General features: G+C 43.2%; 1 protein-coding gene across 3 annotated transcripts in view; it reads right to left on the bottom strand.

The window, feature by feature from the left end:
- The window catches only part of LOC138799868 (cytosolic carboxypeptidase 6-like), a 291,975-nt gene that overhangs the window by 184,034 nt on the left and 82,718 nt on the right, over positions 1-25,223 (bottom strand). For 2 of the 3 annotated variants that reach the window (XM_069981583.1, XM_069981584.1), the window contains one exon: positions 16,720-16,834. In XM_069981583.1, the coding sequence (XP_069837684.1) occupies positions 16,720-16,757 (38 nt within the window). In that variant the 5' untranslated portion in view covers positions 16,758-16,834. Of the gene's footprint in view, positions 1-16,719; positions 16,835-21,188; positions 21,576-25,223 lie in introns of those variants that run through there. The other variant, XM_069981582.1, reaches the window with a different exon arrangement.

Consider the following 25,223-nt stretch of genomic DNA (forward strand, 5'->3'; position numbering starts at 1 on the left):
ACCCTTTTTTCTATTACAGCATGATAGAGAACACTGGGTCACTTATACAGTGCAGTAAATAAAGGGTTAAGCAAAAGGTGGTCTGCTCCTGCACCTATGTATATAACCATAGGATTCTGCCTCTGGCCACAAGAGAATTTTTTTGGGCCACATCACCGAGTGTATATATATATATATATATATATATATATTAGTGTGTAGGGGAGGGGGGGCCCATACAGTTTTTTTTGCTATGGGGCCCCATGAATCCTAGCTACGCCCCTGCTCTCTATCTATCTATCTCCTATCTATCTATCTTTCTATCTATCTCCATTATATCTATCTATCTATCTCCTATCTATCTTCTATCTATCTATCTATCTATCTCCTATCTATCTATCTCCTATCTATCTATCTATCTATCTATCTATCTATCTATCTATCTCCTATCTATCTCCTATCTATCTATCTATCTCTCTATCTATCTATCTCCTATCTATCTATCTATCTATCTATCTATCTATCTATCTATCTCCTATCTATCTATCTATCTATCTATCTATCTATCTATCTATCTCCTATCTATCTTCTATCTATCTATCTATCTATCTATCTATCTTCTATCTATCTATCTATCTCCTATCTATCTCCTATCTATCTATCTATCTATCTATCTATCTATCTATCTATCTATCTATCTCCTATCTATCTATCTATCTATCTATCTCCTATCTATCTATCTATCTATCTATCTATCTATCTATCTATCTATCTCCTATCTATCTATCTATCTAGCTATCTATCTATCATAATCCATTATAATTTTTTATTATAATATGCCTTTGCACAATACAATTAACCCAAGTGTGCTCACGCTCTGAACAGTTCCTGACATGAACAGAGGTGGCAGCAGAGAGCACTGTGTCAGACTGGAAAGAATACACCTCTTTCTGCAGGACATACAGCAGCTGATAAGTACTGAAAGACTGGAAATTTTTAAATAGAAGTAATTTACAAATCTATAACACTTTCTGATACCAGTTGATTAAAAAAATCCCTCTGGAGTACCCCTTTAATGTCTATCTGATGCTATATTACATGCATGACACCTGTATTATGTGTTTATATAGATGTTAAACCTGATGGTGTTACATGTATTTGTATCTTTCGATGAAAAGAGTTTTTAAAAAAAGATCTGTGTGACCTGTAAGTGATGTAAATGATATTTTGTGTTTTTCGTGTTTTTCTCCCAATCTGAAGCAGCTGTGACCCCCGATGCCCCGGTAACATCTCCAATCTTCTCCTTGGATTTGTATGCTTTGACCTTTTAGAAGTTTCCCTTTCATGTACACGTAAGACGTTCCTTTAAACGTTATCTGTAACTTCCAATATTTTCAGCGGCGGCCGGGGCGTTGTTAAATATAGCGAACGCTACTATGTAATTGTCTCTATATTTAAATACAGTAAAAAGCAGCTGTATACGGTGTATGATGTAACTGAGGGGAACAATAAGAGGAAAGAACTGGTGATTTGTATTGTATCTATTTCAGAGAAAACTGAATGCAGAATAAACAAGGCCGTCACTACAAGGGGATCGGGGCTTCCTAGACCCTTAAAGGGAACCTGACCACTTTCCTCCGGTTTGGACCTAGAGTCAGTGGCTGGTCCCCAGAGGTTTCTATCCTCCAGTTTGGGCCCAGAGTCATTGGGTGGCCCCCAGAGGTTTCTACCCACCCTATGGGGACCTTAATCATTTGAGCTCATTAGTGTGGGAAGAAGATGCTGGGGCTGCCCTAGTGACTTGGTTCAGTCAGCATAGAAGTTCTAAAGGGGTACTCCTGTGAAAAGATTTAGAATCAAAATCAACTAATGTCAAAAAGTTTGAATTTATTTTCCAAAAATCCTTAGTGGTCTAGTACTTATTAGCTGCTGTATACCCTGCACGGGTGGTGCCCCCCCCCCCTCGGTGGCGCGACCGGTAACTTGCCAGATAGTGCTGTGTGACTCCACTAGGGTAGGGGGTGGTTGAGATATGGCTCAGCCAGGTGTTATGCTGTTGTTGGGCGGTTGGGCACACAGGTATGATGGCACACCTGCTTTTATTTTAGTGAGGCTGGCTATACCCTTTCCCCCTGTGGTCAGTTACCTGCCGGGCTGTTTGGGGGTCCCTTGGGTACTTATCACGGTGGTCCCGAGTGGAGCCCCCTGACCCACCCAGACTAATGGCACTGCCACCCACAGAAAGGAGAGATGGCCCAAGGAGGATGCAATGGCTGTGTAGGTGCTTAGCGAATAACTACTAAGTCCAGTTAAAATAAATAAACTTTTCTTTACTGCCAGAATACTTGATACAGTGATACACAGTAAGTTTCAGCTTGATAAGTTACTTTAGACCTTAGTGACCGAATCTGTGCTGAGAGCTGAGAAGGGGTACAGCCGTGCTGACTGAGTTGAGTGCTGAGAGGTAGAAAGAGTTCAGAGAAGTAGAGAGGAGGATGTAAAGAGATTCCCAACCCAAAGTAGTACTGTTCTCTGCCAGAACTTAAGAGGTAGAATGAGTAGAATACTTGAGAGTAGAGAGAATACTTGTGCCTGTGTTTTGACTCTTTGGTCTTTGAACCACCTATTGCCCACCAGTGTCGAGTGACCTGTCCTAGAGGGTGGCACAAACCCCAGACCTTGTTACCTGGGATGAGCAGAGTGGTCAGAATTTTTTGGTTACACCCGCGCTGCGAGATAGAGTATGTAGGATTCTAGCAACTTTGCTCTATCCGGATCAGTTCCTATTTCTTCAGGATACTGTCCTGCACTTTAGACGTGTTCTTAGCGTGGGCTGGGATGGTCCTCAACTTGTCCGCTCTAAGTGTGCGTTCAGCACTGCATAGTGTAGAAGTGATGCTTTAAGAAAGAAATGCTCTCTGGTCCCATGTGCGTGCGTCCACTACCACACCTCAGACTACACTACACTGGACTAGTTGTGTGAGTCCCATAACAGGGAACCTGGCATAGGCCAGGGCCCAGCTTGACTGCTGTAGGGAGCGTTCTTGTTTGTGTCACTCCTCTAAAGAATCCAAAGTAAGACTCTCTAATGTGTGGCTGCACTTTCTCTCTCCATGTGACAACTTCCTACAGCATCTGTAATGTGTGCTGTGAGTGGGTGAGATGAGAGTGCAAGGAAAAGAGAATGATAGAGATAGGTAGAAAAGAGAAAGAGCTCTTATTGGTGCACAAATCACAGAAACAATAACCCTTTTGACACCACAGCTGTGCAATACTTAGACACACAGTACATATACTAGCGACATCTAGTGGTGAAACTTAAGTCATACCTTACTACCACTAACACTTTAAAGTACAGGGTTTTGCGAGAGGTGTGAAGACAGGTAACACCCGTGGTGGGAGACCACACAGGAAGTGGTGTATTCTTCCCAGTCTGACACAGTGCTCTCTGCTGCCACCTCTGTCCATGTCAGGAACTGTCCAGAGCCGCAGCAAATCCCCATAGAAAACATCTCCAGCTCTGGACAGTTCCTGACATGGACAGAGGTGGCAGCAGAGAGCACTGTGTCAGACTGGAGGGAATACACCACTTCCTGCAGGACATACAGCAGCTGATAAGTACTGGAAGACTGGAGATTTCGAAATAGAAAGAAATTACAAATCTATTTAACTTTCTGACACCAGGTGATTTGAAAGAAAAAGAGAGAGAGTTTTCCTCTTTTTTTTTATTGTAACTGTAACCATGGTTTTTAAAATTCCCCCAACAGCGCTTGGTGCGTATTTGGACGTATTCCCTTTAGGTAGTCCCATCACGACAAGTACAAGTCTTTTAACAAAAAACTTCTGGAGACTTTGAAAAACCTAAGTATTGTCTACTTTCAGTCAGAACAGCTAAAGAAGGATTCACCCAAAACCTCTTAAAGGGAAGTTGCTGGGAAAAATTACCTGTCAGGCGTAAAACGCACTTTTTGAATACAGTTATTCAAAATATTGCACTGTAACTTTAGGAGACGGAAACGTTTCTGCTGTTTAAAGGGGTATTCTGTGCAAACATAACTTTTGATTTGTTTCTGCCTTGGTGAGAGTAGCAATTCCTTCCATACTTGTTATCTATTCAGTCTCCTTTACCCAGTTCTCAGCTGCTGCTTTCTGCTGAAGACACAAAAATCTGTGTGTGAGCTTTTCTCTCTGTCTCCCCCTCCTCCCCCCTCCTTTCTGAAACAGCTGACGTAAACAAGTCCATGGCAAGCTGTATCTGCAGCATTGTAGCTTCTTTGTAATGCTGTGAGGCTTAATCTGAGGTCAAGTTGCTAATGAACTCACTGTGATTAATCCTCCCAGCATTATTAAGAAGCTACAGAGTTGCAGATACAGCCAGCCAGGGACTTGTTTACATCTCAGAAGGAAGGGGGGAGGAGGGGGAGACAGAGAGAAAAGCTCACACACAGATTTTTGTGTTTTCAGCAGAAAGCAGCAGCTGAGAACTGGGGGAAGGAGACTGAATAGATAATAACAAGTATGGAAGGAATTGTTAGTCTCACCATAGGCAGCAACATATCAAAAATGATGGTGTGGGAGTGAGTAGCAAACCTGCACTGCTCGCACTGAATCCCAAGCAGGATCCTGTGCGTTCCTATATTATACCACTACACTACAGAGAGGACACAGGAACACCTCTACCAGGTATGTGCAGGTACCTAGGGAGAGCTACTACCACTCCAAGCCCCATGACAAGTGCCATAGCCTTACCGCAACATCAGCTCTTGCATTTACTGTCTTGTGCCCCTGGGTCACCACAAAAGCATCGGACAATACACTGACTAGTGGCCGTAATAGGGGGCAAAAATTCCCTTATAAAAAAACCCATAAATAAGCTGCAGATAAACATGAAGAATCGGAGGAATAAAGATTCCCTGTAAATGCCGATCCCGGTCTGACGCTGGTCATCAGCCATTTACAATGCACAGACTCCTGCTAAGACTCCTCCGCTGATTATATTCAGCTGTGACTTTGCTGTATACAGTATTAAATCTACAATACCACATTATGTGTAGAAGAGACTGCGGGTGGCCAGATAAATCTGCATTCTGTCTATAACTGATGCACTGACGGTGCAGATAACCAATCTACATAGCAGTAGGGATCTTCCTTCAGCTTGAGAGTACGGCTCCATTTAGGGGGGGGATGTCTTTATGACAGGATTGGCTGACTGCTGCTCTCCGGTATCATCTCTCATGTTTGAGTCTAAAGGGTCGTGGAAACTGCTAAGCTGCATAAGAATTCTTATGGGGCAGGTGATGAATATATGGCAGGGATTTGGTTGCTGCTCCAGGTTTTGACAGAGGTATCTATCATGGAGGCAGACCACGCAACAGCTATGGGGCCCGTGGTCCACCTTGTCAGTACATGTGGCCTGCCTTTATGGTACTAAGGACTGGCACTGACAGCTCACTGACAGTCTCACCAGCAGCCCGGGGCATAATTTTCCACCATTATTCCCTTCCGTGGGCAATATGTTGGCGCCATCCCTTGCCAGCCTGCACCTCTTACACGCACATCCCTATCCGTGGGTCATGTTAAAGCGAATGTACCTGATGGTACATTTGCTTTAAGTGGAACTCTGCCTGTCCTTGTCGCTGCACCACTGCACCTCACACTAGTCCTAACCAAAGTTCCAGTGCCTGTGTGTCGTGGGGGGGGGGGGGGGGGGGGGAATTACCACTCCTGGACCAAACCACCAGAGCCCACCAGTTGGTTCAACACCAGTATACAGCGCCCCCGGCAATCACACATAGACCATCACCTCTTGGTGCATTAATACTTTTAAAAAATGTTAAACTTTTTTTCTTTTTCAGTAGCTTCTCATGATTCTGATTTAAAGTGATGAATCTTTTTCTCTATTCCCCAGATCTCGGCTCATCCACACCAGGCGCTCACATACTTGTCTGACTACGACTACATGTGAGATGAGTTATTACAGTCTCGGCAGATATTAGGCAGCCATTCCCCGGTGTATGAGTCTGGGGTCGCCATCCGTTCCCATAGATCCAGTGACTGACATATAACCATATATTCTTACGTCCCCTGGAGATTTGGTGACGCTACTTTGGTAGTAATGTATTCTTTGTCTTTCATTTGCCTATCTATCCATGATTTATGTAGGTGTCCAGCACATTATCTAGTATCTGTGTTTTATGGCCGTTGCTTCTCGGTAGGCTAACAGGTTGATTGCTATGCTTATGAGGGTGTTTAGCGTGGTAAATCATAATGTGGCACGGTAATCAGCCGGCTAGCATGCGGCACCTTCTCACCAGCATGATAATCAGAGGCCGGGACTCAATAGCAGTGCCTGCTGCTTGTATTATGTCACATACAGGTCTGGGAGGGTCGGTGGTGGGGGATTTACTGACTATTTCTATACAGAATACCTTATCTATTTGTCTCTCTTCTATTAAACATAGGGGTGGGGGTCAGATTTAGACCCTTAAACAACCAAAGCCAGTTTTTCTTTCAAATCGACTGGTTTCAGAAAGTTATATAGGTTTGTAAATGACTTCTAAATGACTTCTATGTAAAAAAAAATCTCCAGTCTTCAAGTACTTATCAGCTGCTGTATGTCCTGCAGGAAGTGGTGTATTCTTTCCAGTCTGATAAGGTGCTCTCTGCTGCCACCTCTGTTCAAGTCAAGAACTGTCCACGTGCCTCTCACCGTTCTCTTCCAGTATTGTCAGACTTTCTCTTTGATACCGTCAGTATGGGTGTTTCCTCATTTAAACGTTATCGCAACAAGAACCAAGATTGCTGGAACCCCCTACTGCAGAGTGCCTTGATCTTTGGATAGGTCCCCACCAGGCAGTCCCTCTGGTCACCTATGTCTAAGCCAAAACCTACTAAACATATTCTTAAAGACCGCGTAACAACTTAAAGTGAATGTACCACTTTACAGGCTGTATCAAGTGTAACATATCGGATGCATGCCACCGTGCTTAACCAGCTGCCGTATACCCTTTGCCTTATTTTCTCCTGAATAGTTATATGCAAAACTGGTCATTTGTGCACAGGAAGTGAGCCCCGGAAAAAGCGGTTCAAAACTATCTCCTCCCCCAGCCCCGATGACGCCTGCCTCCTCTTCTCCTCAGTCTCCTCCCCTGTCAGCGTTGCCCCATCTCGGCTCATTATTAGAGTGGAGTCGCTCATACGCTGCTCTGTTGATGCCTGTAATGACGCGCCAAAATGGGGCAAAAGGCCGGGGGGGCGGGGAGGAGACTGCAGGAGGAGAAGAGGAGGCAGACGTCATCGGGGCTGGGGGAGGGGATAGCTTCGAACTGCTCTTTCCAGGCTCATCTGCACAGCTGACCAGATTTGCATATAAATTTTCAGGTATAAATAACGAGAATGGGGCGACCGATTAGAAATAGTGGCAGCTGATTCAGCGCAGCGGCGGGCATCTGATTGTATCTAACACTTGATGTAGCCGGTAAAGTGGTGGCAACTCCGTTTACCTGCTTAGAGCAGAAATTACAAACACCTTAAAGGGAAAGCTGACCAACCAAATCTTCGAGTGACTAAAACTGCAAGGACTGTATTTCATGTATTTTTTTGGGGGGGGGAGGGGGGGGGGGGTTGAGTGTGAAATTCCCCTTTAAGAAACTGCATTGGATTTACCTCCTTTCCGTATCAAAAGATGAAATAATAATAATAATAATAATAATAATAATAAAAGTGGTGCGTAACATCACAGTCGTCCTTATTGCATCTAACAAACTCCCCTCTGCTGCATCTGCACCTATCGCAGCCTCCCGCCTGCCATGATCTGAGAGCCGCTGCCATCCTATCTGATCTCTCTGGGTAACTAGGACCTGTGCTCGTCTTTACAGAATTATTAGCCCGGTAACATTGCACATTAGTAACAATGCCGTTTAGAGCGAACGCTTCATTATTTTACCGTCACATCAGAGTCGGCGTGAAAACCAGTGTGCGGCTGTGCGTTCCTCGCCATTCCGGGGGCTGAATATATGAATAACACCAGGAATAATAAAGCTTTACGCCAGGTTTATAATACCACTTGTATTCCGCACAGTGTCCTTGACACGACCTTGGAGTTATTTTTTTATTTGTTTGGTACGGATATTTGCATAAATCTTTGCGGCGGTGGCGTTTATTTACATGCGCTGTACCGGGAAAGATCCGTAAATTGAGATGTTAATCTTTTGCCTTAATGATGTTCTGGGATGGGGTCCAGGGAGACCAGGTTTGTTACAAATCCATCCAATACCTTGGGCTGCGGGGACTGACATCAAGAAGGCGGCGGTGACAAGGGGCACAATGCAGGTCAGTGCAGGGCAGGAGACGTTCTGCAGAGCCGCAGACTTTGATGTGGTTATTTCAACTATCTAGAACATTTATGCTCAGCGCTTGCAAGGATTGGAAGCGACTTCTAACAGACATCCCAGGCGGTATTCATTGGAAGCGGCTGCTCGGCTTCACTGGGAGCTACGCAAAATAGAATTGTGAGTTTGAAAGATTAGCCGGTTCACTGGCCGGTTAGGCCACAGTGCCATGCCGGGCCTTTTATTATCACACTTCAAAGAGACAACCCATTTTGTAGTGAAAGGCGTTTCATGGCTTGTTGGAGACAGTTACAACGCAATCCGCTTGTTTTCTTTTGTAAATAGGACATGGAGAGATGCCGACATTAACTGCACTTTAGCATGAGGAAATGAAAAGGATACAGATGTGTCCATCTTTACCTTTACCTACAAATGTGTCCATCTTTACCTTTTTTGTTTTTTTGTAATTTACTTCTATTAAAAAATCTCCAGTCTTCCAGTACTTATCAGCTGCTGTATGTCCTACAGGAAGTGGTGTATTCTCTGCAGTCTGACACAGTGCTCTCTGCTGCCACCTCTGTCCATGTCAGGAACTGTCCAGAGCAGCAGAAAATCCCCATAGTAAACCTCTCCTGCTCTCGAAAGTTCCTGACATGGACAGAGGTGGCATCAGAGAGCACTGTGTAAGACTGGAAAGAATTCACCACTTCCTGCAGGACATACAGCAGCTGATAAGTACTGGAAGACTGGAGATTTTTTAATAGAAGTAAATTACAAATCTTGTTTGAATTTTTTTTTTTGATGATCAATAACATAAAAAAGAAAAATTCAATCAATGAAGTTATAAGTTCCTTTATGACTCTCAAGTAAGATAAAGCAGTCGGCACTGCTGTAGGCTATAGCGTCTATTGGAGGTGTAGTGCTAGCATATGTATGGTGACATACAATATATCAGCTGGGGTGGTGCTCACTCACAATACAGGACAGTGTCGTCCTAATAGACACTAATCCATTCAGAAAAAAGGAAAAAATGAGGGCACTCACCCATATGCTTGACTCCTTTATTTCACTTCATATTAGCAGGCATTGAACATGATCTGCTCGCTTCAGTGAGGACGCCAACCCCTCCCCCTGATGACACGTGACAGCTGTTTCGCACGTAGATCACGTGCTTCGACGGATCTTTATGAACAACTTTTTTTTTTGTAATATTATTATTGACAAGATCAGAGTGTGTGATATGTAATGTACCGCATCTCCCAGAACAATCCGACCAATCAAATCATATCCCTCAGATTTCTATGGATACTCCATAAACCTAACATAAACCTAATGAATTGCAATCAATGAGCGTAATAGTAATTAAAACCTTTAGTGTGTTTATTAAGGGTAATACATTCTATAGATCGCCGACTCCGATACTTTATTTACCCAATCAATGGATTCCAATTAAAAACCCATTGAAGACAATTAAAGGTCACCAATGATGTATTTTCCGCACGCTTTTTTTTTTTGTTGTTGTTTAGTGCCGTCCTCATTTGTTTCTCGGCGGCCGGCGGTGGGTGGATTTATTTCCCTTTTTTATTTCCTAAAGTCATGAATCAGGGATTCCAGTTGTACCCAATGGTAATTGGAAAACAATGACATTGTCGGAGGAAACTTTGAGACTTCGAAATAGGAAAGGCTATGCTCAACTTTTATTCTCTGCCTACAAGGTCTTAACATGAGGAATGAAAAGACGTCTGCGTTAACACAATAAATACATAGCATATATTTGAAATTAACAAATATATACATATATATATATATTTTTTGTAATATTATATTCATTTTAATATATGTTTATATATATATATATATATATATATATATATATATATATATATTATAATTACATTTTTACTGGCTATATTATATATTTTTTCTTCATTCTACCAGAAGTTTTTGTTAAAAATGTAGGCTTTTAGTCCCATTAGAAAAGGGCTCTACATCTGTGGTATACATCAGCATATTGCACACCGGCTTACTCATTGTGGTTCCATTCACTTTAATACATTGCACATCATATTCCCAGAGTTCCCCTTTAAACCTCATCCACTCTCAATCTGCAACCAATGTAAGTGAATCCGAGCACTCTAAGAGACCTTAGTTGCAAAGCATTAGTCCTACAGGTTATAGCACTCTGGTGTATTGTGGGAATTTTTTGTGGGTCGTGTTGTGTTACATGGGCACACTTTAAGACTTCCGGACAAACAGGGAAATGACTATAATGAAGCTTCAGGTTCTATATTCCTGAAGAAACTGTAATACCTCTTCCGACCAACAGAGGTCACTTCACACATTTTATTTTTTGCTGGAAGATTCTGATAGTGAGAAAGTTCTAAGAATTCACTGTGTTATAGAGAGGAAGTCATTGAAGATCACCAGTTATGGCCAAAGCTTACTTTATCACTAACCCATATATATATAGTTTATGTTGCAGTGATGGATGTGTATATCATATATGCAAAGCTGGGAAAGGAATTAGCAGATCTGTGCAATATCCCAAAATCCTAAACACTTTTCATCTTATTTCAGAGACCAAGTTGAAATACAAGGTAGAATATACAAAACACCCTCATATACTGTATTCTTCAGTGTTCACGGTTTTCAGAGTTTTTCAAATTGTCCTGTACTAGGATCTTCATAATATCTAAGGGATAAGCCATATTAGTTTAAAGCGGTATGGTGGAGGGAAAAAAAAGTTATCAGTTGTCAGAAGGTTATATATATTTGTAATTTACTTCTATTTAAAAATCTCCAGTCTTCCAGTACTTATCAGCTGCTGTGTGCCCTGCAGGAAGTGGTGTATTTTTTCCAGTCTGACACAGTGCTCTCTGCTGCCACCTCTGTCCATGTCAGGAACTGTCCAGAGTAGTAGCAAATACCCTTAGATATTATGAAGATCCTAGAAGAGGAGGTATACAGTATGGGGGAACAACTACAGAGGGTGAAAGGAGGTATACAGTATGGGGGAAGGGAGGCATACATTATGGGGGAACAACTACAGAGCGGGGAGGGAGGTATACAGTATGGGGGAACAACTACAGAGGGGGAGGTATACAGTATGGGGGAACAACTACAGAGGGGGGAGGGAGGTATACAGTATGGGGGAACAACTACAGAGGGGGAGGAAGGTATACAGTATGGGGGAACAACTACAGAGCGGGGAGGGAGGTATACAGTATGGGGGAACAACTACAGAGCGGGGAGGGAGGTATACAGTATGGGGAAACAACTACAGAGGGTGAGGGAGGTATACAGTATAGGGGAACAACTACAGAGGGGGAGGTATGCACTATGGGGGGACAACTACAGAGGGGGAGGGAGGTATACAGTATGGGGGGAACAACTACAGAGGGGGAGGGAGGTATACAGTATGGGGGAACAACTACAGAGGGGGAGGGAGGTATACAGTATGGGGGGAACAACTACAGAGGGGGGAGGGAGGTATACAGTATGGGGGAACAACTACAGAGGGGGAGGAAGGTATACAGTATGGAGGAACAACTACAGAGGGGGAGGGAGGTATACAGTATGGGGAACAACTACAGAGGGGGGGGGAAGTATACAGTATGGGGGGGAACAACTACAGAGTTGGGAGGGAGGTATACAGTATGGGGGGACAACTACAGAGCGGGGAGGGAGGTATACAGTATGGGGGGGGGAGAACAACTACAGGTAAACTTACAGTATAGGAGCCTGACAACAGTGGGACATACAGTATGGCGGCCATCTACCGTATAGAGTGGGGCTACAGGGTAGGAGCATAGTGTGTTTCTCCAAAAATCAGCCCTACCTCAGAAATAATCCATAGCCCTTTTTCCCAGAAAAAATAATATAAGACCCTGTCATATTTTCCCAGAAACCCAGCAGTAATTGTCCGATATTCAGTCCATGTAAAACACCTTTAGGCTCCCAGACAGAGATGTACTTGCAGATGAAAGATGAAAACTCACGTTATTAGCAGGTTCATAATTTTGGCCCCTGACGCCCTCTAAGTGCCCCCGTCAGTGCCGTTAATCCCCCCACACCTGATCAATGCCCCAGTGGATCGGCTCTTCTTACATGAGTCAGACCCTAATATTAGCAGCTGATCGGACTTGGTTTCCAGCATCTGTAGACGCTATAAATGTCCGCTCTTCATCTTTGATCTGTAATCTCCTTCCCTCCCGTCTTTATGACTCATTCCAGTGTTGATTCTGTGCCTGAAATACTGACAGGAACTCTCGGCATTTTAGTAAACACTTCAGGCAAGTGCGGGGCCCGGCTGCCATGATTGGCATCAAGGATCGGAGCAGCAGCAGGTCGGAAATCCAGTCCTCGAAGGGGAATTGTCAGGTTGGGGATGGAGTAGTTCTCGGCTTGAGCGCAGGTGAGTCAATCAGTGGCCGGAGCATTCAGCCTGTGCCAGCTGTGCCCGCCAGTGATATTCTAAATCCACCTGGATAATGACCCTCGAGAGCGAGTGTTCAAACCCTTCACTTTATAGAATACCAGCCACAAGTAGTACTTTATATCAAGTGCCCAGATTGTAATACATTACAGGAGTTAAGGAAAGAGTCAATGCCAAAGAGATCATATATGAGGTTATTACAGTGCCACACCTGAGGGGGGCAGTACAGAGGGAAGACGCCAGCAGGAGGTCACTGCAGGAATGGGAGAAACTAGCTTGTAAACCCGTAGTCCTAGTTCAAACTATATATATTTATATATATATATATATATATATATATATACCAGAGCAATAAGGAATAGAACTGAGCATGCTTGACCGTAGTTGCCCAGATGGTCGAAACTGTTAGTGAATGTATCAGCCGTGGTGGTGCCCTGTGGCCTGGGACGCCACTGCACCTACTCCCTCTCTTCTGTTCTCTCAGTGGATGTGAGAGCCCATGTACCGGGGTCTGGAGCTGCTGTTCCTTCGGCCCCTCGGGGCACCTTGCCTCTCCCGCTTCTGTCTCTATCTCTCCTGCACAGTACGCGGGTTCCCGTCTCCTCGGGGGCCGGCTTCTCTAGATTTAAAGGGTGCACCCTTAATTGTCTGTAGCCTGTAGACTTCCATTATATAGCCCCCCTGCTTCACCTGGCTCCCCTGTTGGAGCCTCCGCCTGCTTATTCATAGTTCGCGGTCCCAACTCTCCTGCCCATGATCCTTGGTTCCAGATGTGAGTTCTGCTGCGGTCCGACATCTCCAGCTGCACCTCACCTGCCACCGCCACCAAATCCAACCTGCCTTGTGGCGGGCACTGGTGAAGACTAGCGTCCCCTTAGACTCTGCTCCCTGGCGGCTTACGCCATCGCTATCGGCGGATCAGTGGATCCACTACTCCACTTGTTACAGTGAAACGGGATAAAATAAAAAATGCTGAGATGGGAGATTAAAGGCGAAGTCCCATGTAATAAAAAAAAGACAGAAAGGCAGGGGGGGGCAGAAACTTTAGAAACAATATATTCTTACCCGTCCCTGTGCCCACGTAGTGCCACTCTATGGTCCTACTGCAACATAACATACCTAGCTGAGTGCCTGCTCAGCCAAGTGACGGGGGGCGGGGGGCACCACTAAATCACAGGCAATCGCTCAACCAGGCTGTGACATTTCAGCTGGAGGAGCCGGGAATGTCACGTATACGGGGATCGGTAAGTATACATTGTTTATTACATTTCCGTATCCCAAACAGGACATTTGCAGAGAAGCTTGTACTTTGGAAATGTGTTAAAGGGATACTCTGGTCAACTGGTGTCAGAAATTTATACAAATTTGTAATTTACTTCTATTTAAAGTTCTCAAGTCTTTTCCAGTACTTATCAGCTGCTTTATGTCCTGCAGGAATAGGTGTATTCTCTCCAGTCTGACAAAGTGCTCTCTGCTGCCACCTCTGTCCATGTCAGGAACTGTTTAGAGCAGTTGTCTATAGAGATTTGCTGCTGCTCTGGACAGTTCCTGACATGGACAGAGATGGCAGCAGAGAGCACTGTGTCAGACTGGAAAGAATACACCACTTCCTGCAGGACATACAGCAGCTGATAAGTACTGGATGAATGGAGATTTTTAAAGAGAATAGAATGATTCTAATGACTGGTACCAATGGTTGGGGGAGGGGTCAGAGGGTACAGCATCACTTTTAGGGATGAGCGAACTGTCGGACTTTTGGTCTGACGGCATCTTCGCTCAATTACTATGCCTGCGATCCCAGGTGCATAGTTGCGATCCCGGGAATCTGCGGGCAGGATCTTCCAGGGAATTCAAGATACATTCCCTGGAAGATCCCGGCCGCAGATTCCCGGAAGCGCAACTATGCACCTGGGATCGCAACTATGCACCCGGGATCGCAGGCATCGCACTGGAGTGAGCGGCTTTCGGACCAAAAGTCCGAAAGTTCCGCTCATCTTTAATCACTTTAACCAACACAGGACCTGTTGCTGAAACTCAGCTCTGCTATATGTGTACACAACCTTACATGAGAATTAACCCTTTAAACTGTAATCTAGTAGCAATATATGACTAACTTAGATTACAGTCACATATTCCCTGAAACAATATGGTAAAGAGTAGTTACAAAGAGTGTCTCCAGTTTTGGAGGACCAGTCCTGTCCAACATCCCATTGATTTGAATGGACAGAATGTAATACTCTGTTTCACCTGTGGTGGTGCTGCAGGGAAATTGAATACACATTCTCAGGTATCCTCACAGATTCTAGCTGTTCACTATGAAGTTTGTGATTTGCCTTTTGTCAGGGAGCCTTTTAACAGATAGGAGTTTTTGACAGGCGGGAACCCCTTTAACCCCTTTACTGCCAGACCGGGATGACAGCACTCACACCAGCCTAGATCACTCAGTCCCGAGCCATCCACCCAGAGAACCTTCAGGAAGGTAGATTCAAAGTTTCTGTGTTTTGTGACTTTGGGAATTTGCTGGGTGATAAATGCTTTCGCTTTCTTCGTGCTAAATGAATTCAAGGAACGACCATGAGATTTCTTGGTCGGAAACGGAAAAGTCATTTGTTACATTTCAGGCAAGAAATGAATAATCCATAGCTGATTTGGCTTTAGAGGCTATTCGGTGCTAAGCACTTAAGTTAAAAATCCAGACTTATTAAATGTTTTTTCGAATTAACCCCTTCCCTTCCGGATGCGGGAACATTTAAAGGGATTAACCCTTTCTTTCGGAGGCTCGGAGACCAGATCCCGGATGATGAAGTGAGAGCAGAGAAGACGTTCTGCAGTGTCTGGTTACTAAGGTAATATCACAAGCCATCGGTCTGCGGTCTTCTACTGCTCTTTCTTTTATTTAAAGGGACATTTCTTCATTGCGTTTACACAATGCTAATAATAGAAGCTAATGGGAAGTGAATTGGCTATGTGGTCAATGAGTGTACAGCGTGATATCCTCACGGGTTTTATATAATATAATATATTGTTATGTTATATATATGTTGTAATATATTGGTTTGGACTTGGAAAGCATCAGGTTTTCCTCTTATTTGGACATTGTATACTCCAGGCTGGTCACTTCTGACCTGTATTATAGTTCATTAAGCTGGTAAAGCTCTTACTTTTCCTTAAAGGAAAAAGATTTGGTAAGTAAAGTAATTTTTATCTTCAATTCTTTCCTCTTATGCAAGCTGTCTGTTTTCTTCACTCAACTCTGGTGTACACTCTAGCCAGGAATTCAGTCAACTCAAACCATCCCTCCACCCCCCACTATGTGGGAGGAGTTATAGTCAAAAAGGTGTATTGGAGGGAAATTAGGGTTAGTTGAATTCATTGCTAGAGTGTACATGGAACAGGAACTTCCTGTTTGGTGTACACTCTAGCCATCAATTCAGCCAACCCTAATTTCCTCCCAATACACCTTTTTCACTATAACTCCTCCCATAGATTGGGGGTGGAGGGATGGTTTGAGTTCACTGAACTCCTGGCTAGAGTGTACACCAGAGCAGGAAGTCTGTTACCATATATGTCTGTGTCTTGTACTACAGCTAATCGGAAATAATCTACAGCCCCATGTGCAGCTTCCATCTATATATTGTGCTAATGTTTTTTGTTTGCTTATTTTTCACCTAAATGAATCTGGACAAGAGTCCTCAAACACTGTCCCAACACCCAAATGGAGAGTCCACCCCTGTATAATATTACATTCCTAACTTTTCATGTTTTCCAGAACTCACTAGGGCCGCATCCAACTTCTCCAGCCACTGGTATTCAAATGTTGAAAAACTGGAAGTCACGCTCATCTCTAGTTCTTTACAAAATTCAGGGGAAAATAAGAATAGACACGTCTGTATTGGTACAGGAAATGCATTCTGGGTATCTTTTATTAACATTTAGTTTTTGTTTGGACGTCGCATTCATATATTTTTCTCCTACCTGTAGTTTCCAAGGTAGACGCCATCAGGGTTCAGCATTGGAGCAATTTTAAAAATCAGGTGATCCCTAAGGGATTTGGCGGCGGGATGTTGACTCACAAGGAAATCGATGATGCCTATGAGATCAAATGAAAGATCATTAGATACAGAAACATCAGTAAAAGTCAACTTAAAAAAATTATAGGTTAGTTTAAATGTTATAAATTTTGACACGTCAGGGTGATGGAGTGAGTCAGGGTGATGGAGTGAGTCAGGGTGATGGAGTGAGCCCTGGTGATGGAGTGAGCCCTGGTGATGGAGTGAGTCCTGGTGATGGAGTGAGTCAGGGTGATGGAGTGAGTCCTGGTGATGGAGTGAGTCAGGGTGATGGAGTGAGTCCTGGTGATGGAGTGAGTCACGGTGATGGAGTGAGCCCTGGTGATGGAGTGAGTCATGGTGATGGAGTGAGTCGGGGTGATGGAGTGAGCCCTGATCTGACCCACAGGCTCTATTTGCCGTTCTTGCGCTACACCCAAATCTGCATCTGTCCAATATCTTGGTTAGAAAAGTGTGTGGAGAGTAAGGAGCACCTACATGGAGGACAGCTCACACTGGCTGTAGATGGGGAGAAAGCACACACAAGGCAGTGTACAATAGAAAGCAAAGCAGTCATGGAAACACATAGATTACACCTCCAGAAGAAGAAATAAACCTTAGTAACAAGTTGAAGACTATATATCAGGGGGTCTGACAATGAATGAAGGAAATAAGATTGGAGGCTCAAATTTTGTATACAATAATTTTTTTCTATGTCAAAGGTGTCCGAAGGATACCTTTACCTTCTAGACTAGAGTTAAAAACTGCTGCTTATAAAGTAGATTGCAAGATTATAGTATTCCCCAGCAAGATGGTAATCTCCATCACCGGACATCTTTCTTTTATTGTTGGGAGCGTCCCCTAAATATAACGTCAAAGTCGTAGGGCCCCCTCGATGACTTATTCTTGGTAGAAAGCGGTGGTTTACAAAAAAAAAAATCTTTCAGATCAAATGGTGCCAGAAAGTGCCAGAGATTTGTAATTTACTTCTATTAAAAAGAAGTCTTTCAGCACTTATCAGCTGCTGTATGTCCTGCAGGAAGTGGTGTATTCTTTCTGTAGTGCAGGAGATGTTTTCTATGGAGATTTGCTACTGCTCTGAACAGTTCCTTATATGGACAGAGGTGGCGGCACAGAACACTGTGTCAGACTGTAGAGAATACACCACTTCCTGCAGGACATACAGCAGCTGATAAGTACTAGAGGACTTCAGATTTTTAATAGAAGTAAATTACAAATTTTTGGCACTTGATTTGAAAGGTTTTTTTTTTTTGTTAACAACCCCTTTAATTCTTTTGCAGTGCCACCACAGGTGAGAGGAGGTATTACATGGTGCATAATAAAACTTTATAGGCTGTGAGCATAAACATTGATGTTCTGAGGCTTTTGAGAAGAGACTTTTTTTTTTGTAAAAGCTTTCTGTTCCAATTGGGGGTCCCTAATGTACAACGTTCCTCTATCACATTAATGCTATTAAATACAGTTGACTCATTTACAATCTCTAACGTCCATCCCATGGCGAAACAGCCATTAATTGAACTAGTTGTAATTTTTCCGCAAGTTTGTAGGCGATTCCTTTACGTCAACCTCCCCGAGGTCAAATTTTCAAATTCTATTCCCAAATTTCTTCTAAATTTAGGTCACAGTGGTCCCGCCGCACACGGATTTCCTCCATCTGTCCATGAATAACAATCCCAATGGTGTTAAGAAGAAGCAAAGCCGCCCCAAGACCTGTTCCCTCCGCGTTCCCCGATCAATGCAAACTGCATCACCGGCTGGTGTGACCGCCCCTCATTACCGCCAGGTTATGGGAATTTGGCAGCTGCCGGCGCCCATTTAATATCATTTACAAAAAACAAAAAAAAGCGGAGAGGGAAGTGGAGCAGATGCGCTGATTTATTAGCCGCTCCTTGTATTAAAATAACAGTTTGCTGGTAAACAGGAAGGGTAATGATGCCAGTCACCCTTGTTACCGGCTAATAATAGCTTAATTTGTCCACTAATTGACCTTTGATACTGCCGAGGCGTCGTAGTGTGTTTCAGGGCAAGAGATAAACAAGACCACGATTATGTTACCTCGGAGAATGGCTGCGGCAAATGGAAGGTAGTTAGCCTAATACATTATTTGCTCACAGATGAGCGGATTAATTGGTCTGCCAATTAGGAGGGGACCGGGGAGAAGAGGGCAGTCTGTGCCGTAATGTGTTGTGTACACACCAGACCACCACAAGCCATTTATCCTAAGTCATCAGCGTCTTAAGTTGAATCAGAAAGCCAGCGATGAACAGTAAGGAATACACCAAACGACAGGAGAAAAAAAACAAAAAAACTATAGGGGCGATAGAAGAAGAATAAGGTATGAGGGGGGGGGGATCCTATTGCAAGTGTGTGTTAGGTCGTGGAAGGGGGGGTTCAACTAAAAAAAAAATCTTACAAATCAACTGGTGCCAGAAAGTGCCAGAGATTTGTAATTTACTTCTATTAAAAAAAAAAATCTCAATTCTTCCAGTACTTATCAGCTGCTGTATGTCCTGCAGGGAGTGGTGCATTCTCTCCAGTCTGACACAGTGCTCTCTGCTGCCACCTCTGTCCATGTCAGGAATTGTCCAGAGCAGCAGCAAATCCCCATAGAAAACCTCTCCTGCTCTGGACAGTTCCTGACATGGACACGGGTGGCAGCAGAGCGTACTGTGTCCGATCGGAGAGAAAACATTACTTCCTGCGGGACATACTGCAGCTGAAAAGTATTGGAGAACTGGAGATTTTATAATAGAAGTCAATTACAAATTTTGGGTGAACTATCCCTTTAATGAGCCTTTCCCACGAGGATATATCTATGGAACTGATGAATTGTGCAAAATTAAAGTGTGACTGTCGTTTCATTATTATTTTTTTTTTTGCAGAAATCAATAGTACAGACAATTTTAAAATCTTTGTAATTGGGTTTATTAGGCAAATCTGCCATTATCTGCATTCAAAAAGACTTTCCCCAGCCCCCCCCCCCCCCCTTCCTCCTCTCTCTCATTCACTGCTCATTATCAGGAAATCTCAACTGGTTTACATCAGTCGGGCCCTGTGTAACCTGAGGGGAGGGGGGAGGAGGGAGATTAGTAGGCAGCAGAGAGCAGAGAACAAAGGATTACACAGTGGGACTTATGTGAAAGCCGGCATTCAGAGGTCAGAGAGGTCAGTGCTGACTTCAGAGGTGATGTAGCTGTAAATTAACTCTTTGTTGTCCTGTTTTGGTGCCTCATCTCCCTCCACCCCTCCCCTCTCCATAGAGAACAATGAAGACAGGGGGGAGAACTTCAAACTGCTTTTTCATGATAAAATGCATTTTTCGGCTAATAAACCCAATTACAAAGTTTCTTAAAATCACCTGGACTATTGATTTCTGCAAAAAATTTCAAACAACAGTGACACTTTAAACATTTATTTTGGAAATCTCCTGTTTAGGATACTCTACCCCAACTACAATACCCCATGCACCTGATCTGTTATCATAGGTTTCGACCACCTTATAGTATTAGTGGTCACACATGCTCAGTTCAACTACAATTTCCTGGACTGTCCTGGAAATATTGTCAGTCTACACCATGCAAGATAGATAGATAGATAGATAGATAGATAGATAGATAGATAGATAGATAGATAGGAGATAGACAGATAGATAGATAGATAGATAGGAGATAGATGATAGATAGATAGGAGATAGATAGATAGATAGATAGATAGATAGATAGATAGATAGATAGATAGATAGATAGATAGATAGATAGGAGATAGATAGATAGGAGATAGATAGATAGATAGATAGATAGGAGATAGATAGATAGATAGATAGATAGATAGATAGATAGATAGGAGATAGATAGATAGATAGATAGATAGATAGATAGATAGATAGATAGATAGGAGATAGATAGATAGGAGATAGATAGATAGGAGATAGATAGATAGATAGATAGATAGATAGATAGGAGATAGATAGATAGGAGATAGATAGATAGATAGATAGATAGGAGATAGATAGATAGATAGATAGATAGATAGATAGATAGATAGATAGGAGATAGATAGATAGATAGATAGATAGGAGATAGATAGATAGATAGATAGATAGATAGATAGATAGATAGGAGATAGATAGATAGATAGATAGATAGATAGGAGATAGATAGATAGATAGATAGATAGATAGATAGATAGATAGATGTGACAGCTGCTGTAATACTGTTCTCTGCTGGTAATACATGTATAGATGGGATATTTTCTATGAATACATCTCAGTGTTTGTATAGCGTTGATCTCTCGGCCGTTGCTGATGTCTTCTCTCCTCTCGTCCTCGGCCGGAGCCGCACACATATTTATTATCTCCCATTAATGCTGACTAACCTTTTATTTGCAGAAGGATATCATTTCTTTGCTGTGAGGCCAAATTGGCTTTTTAAAGGGGCCGTTCCTTTAAGCTACGACCTGATGGCATTTAGATTTTTTATTAAATGGCCGGGAGCTGGGTGTATCAGGTGACATTCTAGATTATAAGATCACTGCTGGCTGGAGCTGCTCTTTACCAGGAGGATGGAGTGTTGTCATAACAACCACACCGCAGCGCGCCCGAGCGCCCGTCCTATGTGCATGAGGGCGACGTCCTAATTACAGGTTATTCTAGTCCATTTGTGGTATAACAATCTGGGGGTGCAGCTTGCAGGTGTGCAAATGCATTTACGGCCTGAAGTCTGCCCCCCAGTGTTTCATTGTCCTAATACCTGTATACCTGTATGTAATAGTAATAAGGTCTCATGCACACCTGAGCATTGTAACCTGTAATATGGTGCACAGGAGGCATTGCAGCACACTATGGTGTAAAGTGAAACTGGCTCAGTCGCCCCTAGCAACCAGTCAGATTCCACCTCTCATTCCTCAAAGACTCTTTGGAAAATGAAAGGTGGAATCTGATTGGTTGCTAGCGGCATAATATGTTAAAGGGGTATTCCAAGAAAATCTATATTTTCTCTAACCACAGGATAGCAGAAAAGTAGGAGATCACAGGGGTCCGACCTCTGTACCCCCCCTCTGATCTCTGTATCGGGCCCACAGCTTCTGTAATATGAATAGAATAGAGCCGTCACATGACAGTACGTCACATGACCCACAGCTCTATTCATTCCTACGGAGCGACATAAAGAGCCGGATAAGGCAGAGGAGCGCTGTACTCGGCTCTTTCCAGCACCTCCATAGGAATGAATAGAGCTGCGGGTCATGCGTTGTAACTGGTGCCAGAAAGTTATATAGATTTCCAATTTATTTCTTTAAAAAAAAAAATCAGTCTCCCAGTACTTATCAGCTGCTGAATGTCCTGTAGGAAGTGGTGTTTTCTTTCCAGTCTGATACAGTGCTCTCACCTCTGTCCATGTCAGGAACTGTCCAGAGCATCATCAAATCCCCATAGAAAACCTCTACTACTTTCCAGACTGTAAAGAATACCATGTCCTGTAGGGCATACAGCAGCTGCTAAGTACTGGAAGACTTAAGATTTTTTAATAGAAGTAAATTACAAATCTGTGGCACCAGTTGATAAAATATTTTTGGGGGTGAATAACCCCTTTAATTAAAAAAAAAAAAAAAAAAAAAAAGGACATCATGGACACGAACCTCAAGCAGTTTGTTTCAACTAAACCTGTTTATACAGTAAGCTAGGAATGCTCTATGCATCTCCAGCTTACTGTGCCTTGCCCTGGGAATTTTCCCCCTTTGATATCCAGATATAAAACTAATCAGTAACAGCCTGGCATTACCAGGGTGACAAAGGCCATTTATTTTATTGCCAGCCTAATAATACCAGCCTGCTACCACCCAGTCCAAGACCATACGTTTTCAACGGTAAAGGTCTGACAGTAACCATATGTTCCCATTACCCTGTAACTGAAACTGTATTTATTTAGACATTAAAAAAAACTATAAAACAAGGCATAAAAAGCAATAAGTTTTCCTTCTATGCATGCAATGTAATACCATAAATTTCCTGCAATGCTTGCTGGACCCCCATGGACATTACAGGCCTTATTTAGAGAATTTTTTATTTATTTATTTACTGGAGAATGAATTTCCATATGCATCGGGGGCCTCCAATAAATAGCAAACAATGCAAAGTCAGGACCCGGGCATAAATACATTATTAAAGCAATTAAAATAATCCCAGTAAAATTCCTGAACAATAGCTGCACAATTTAAGGGGAGCTCAGGCAACCAGAACTTTTTTTTTTTCTCTTTGAATTCTGAGAAGGGAAAGAAAAACATCATAGTCCTAGGTATAGAGAAAAATGGCACCATAGGAGGTTGTCACTTTTCAGCCCAGTTACTCAGGACCTCATGCTGCTCTACAGACCTGCAGTCACAGTAATAATAACACCTAAAATTGGGCTCTATCCAAGTGACAGGATGGTAGTCCTGAGCTATTCCTCGCTCCCTCTTAATGAATGGGATTTCTTGCTCTTTTCTTAGCACCAGTAATGAACCAGCAATAAAGCCATTGTTCTCCGTCTCCCATTCTCTGTCCATGGTGCTGAATTGGTTGTGCTGGGTGGTATGTTGCTTGGTGTAGAGCAGGGTTCCCCCCAACCTGGGGCTGTCTAGCTGTTGCAAAACTACAATTCCCATCATACCTGTCCAGGCATGATGGGAATTGTAGTTTTGCAACAGCTGGACAGCCACAGCATGAATATTTGATGGATTTTTTTTTTTATCTTCCAAGAAGCTAGATAGTACAGGGGATGTTAAGAAACTTTGTAATTGGGTTTATTAGCCAAAAAAAAACATTTTATCATGAAAAAGCAGTTTGAAGTTCTCCCCCCTGTCTTCATTGTTCTCTATGGAGAGGGGAGGGGTGGAGGGAGATTAGGCACCAAAACAGGACAACAAAGAGTTAATTTACAGCTACATCACTGGCTATCTTCTCTGAAGTCAGCACTGACCTCTTTGACCTCTGAACACCGGCTTTCACACAGGTCCCACTGTGTAATCCTTTGTTCTCTGCTCTCTGCTGCCGACTAATCTCCCTCCTTCCCCCTCCCCCTCTCCATAGGTTACACAGGGCTCGACTGATGTAAACCAGTTGAGATTTCCTGATAATGAGCAGTGAATGAGAGAGAGGGGGGAGGGGGGACCTGGGGAAAGACTTTTTGAATGCAGATAATGGCAGATTTGCCTAATAAAACCAATTACAAAGTATCTTAAAATCACCTGGACGATTGATTTCTGGGGGGAAAAAAACAACAAAAAAACGACAGTGACACTTTAAGGGTATTCTCCGGAAATAGAAGAACTACACAAAGTGTATTGTCTCCAGCTTCTCAGCTCCTCTCCTGAGACAACCCGTCACCCTCTGATGTCACAGGAAGCATGGCTGCATCATTTCCCTGATCAGCCCCTACAGTCTATCATCGTCTTCCTGCCATATACACAGATATATATCTTTATTGGGACAGTTAGGGAAGACTACAGTGGGTTTACAGCATGCTGCCTTTTGCTGAACAATGCCACAGGCAGACGGTGGGGCAGTGAATACAGAAACCTTTTTAAAAATTGTTGTGTGGTGGGATAGTCTGCTGTATAGTGCAATGTTCTGCAGCAGCCTTGGATGGAAAATTAGCAGGAGTGCTGCGGGAGGGGTGTGAGCAGGGTGGGAGGACTGTGATGAACAGCATTACCTGACATGAGAAAAGACCCTTGAAAAAAGGAAGCTTGACTTTTAACTCTGTGTATAACATGTAATGTAGATGCTCATTCAGTTGTTCATGTTCAGTATTGTTTGTCATCCTCTCCCGTATTTAGAGGATTATATGAAGGAAATATTAGTTTAATAAGTGTATTATTAGTATAAATGGAGGCAGGTAGAGCGCGGCCAGCTGACTCCACCATCCACTTTGCTTCCCCGGGCGCCACTTTATTCTGCAATTATATGAGGAGCATTGTGACCACATAGCTACAGGGGGTCAGTGGTGACAATAGATGTAGTTGTTGTGTTATATAACACCTGCATTAGGCATTACTTATACATAGTTATTATATACAGTACATGTAGCAAACCTCACATTATAAGGGCAGCAATCGATACAGCAATAGATACTACAGAGACAGCAGGTGTGTGTGGGGGGGGGGGGGGAGGGGGAGGGGTGTATAGACCTGACAGATCTAACAGATTTACAAATTATTACAGAACAGACAACAGGTTCAACAGCTGCACTACTGGCACTGGCAGCTTCCCCCAGTGTAATGTCTATTCAAATGGTAACATGTATTATACAGACATCAGGGGAGGCTGCAGCACTAGTGACACAGACTGCTTCCCCCAGTGTAATGACTATTTTATGGGTAAAGTGTATTATATAGACATCAGAGGAGGCTGCAGCACTAGTGACACAGACAGCT

Source organism: Dendropsophus ebraccatus, chromosome 8, assembly GCF_027789765.1.
Source record: "Dendropsophus ebraccatus isolate aDenEbr1 chromosome 8, aDenEbr1.pat, whole genome shotgun sequence".
NCBI lineage: Eukaryota > Metazoa > Chordata > Amphibia > Anura > Hylidae > Dendropsophus > Dendropsophus ebraccatus.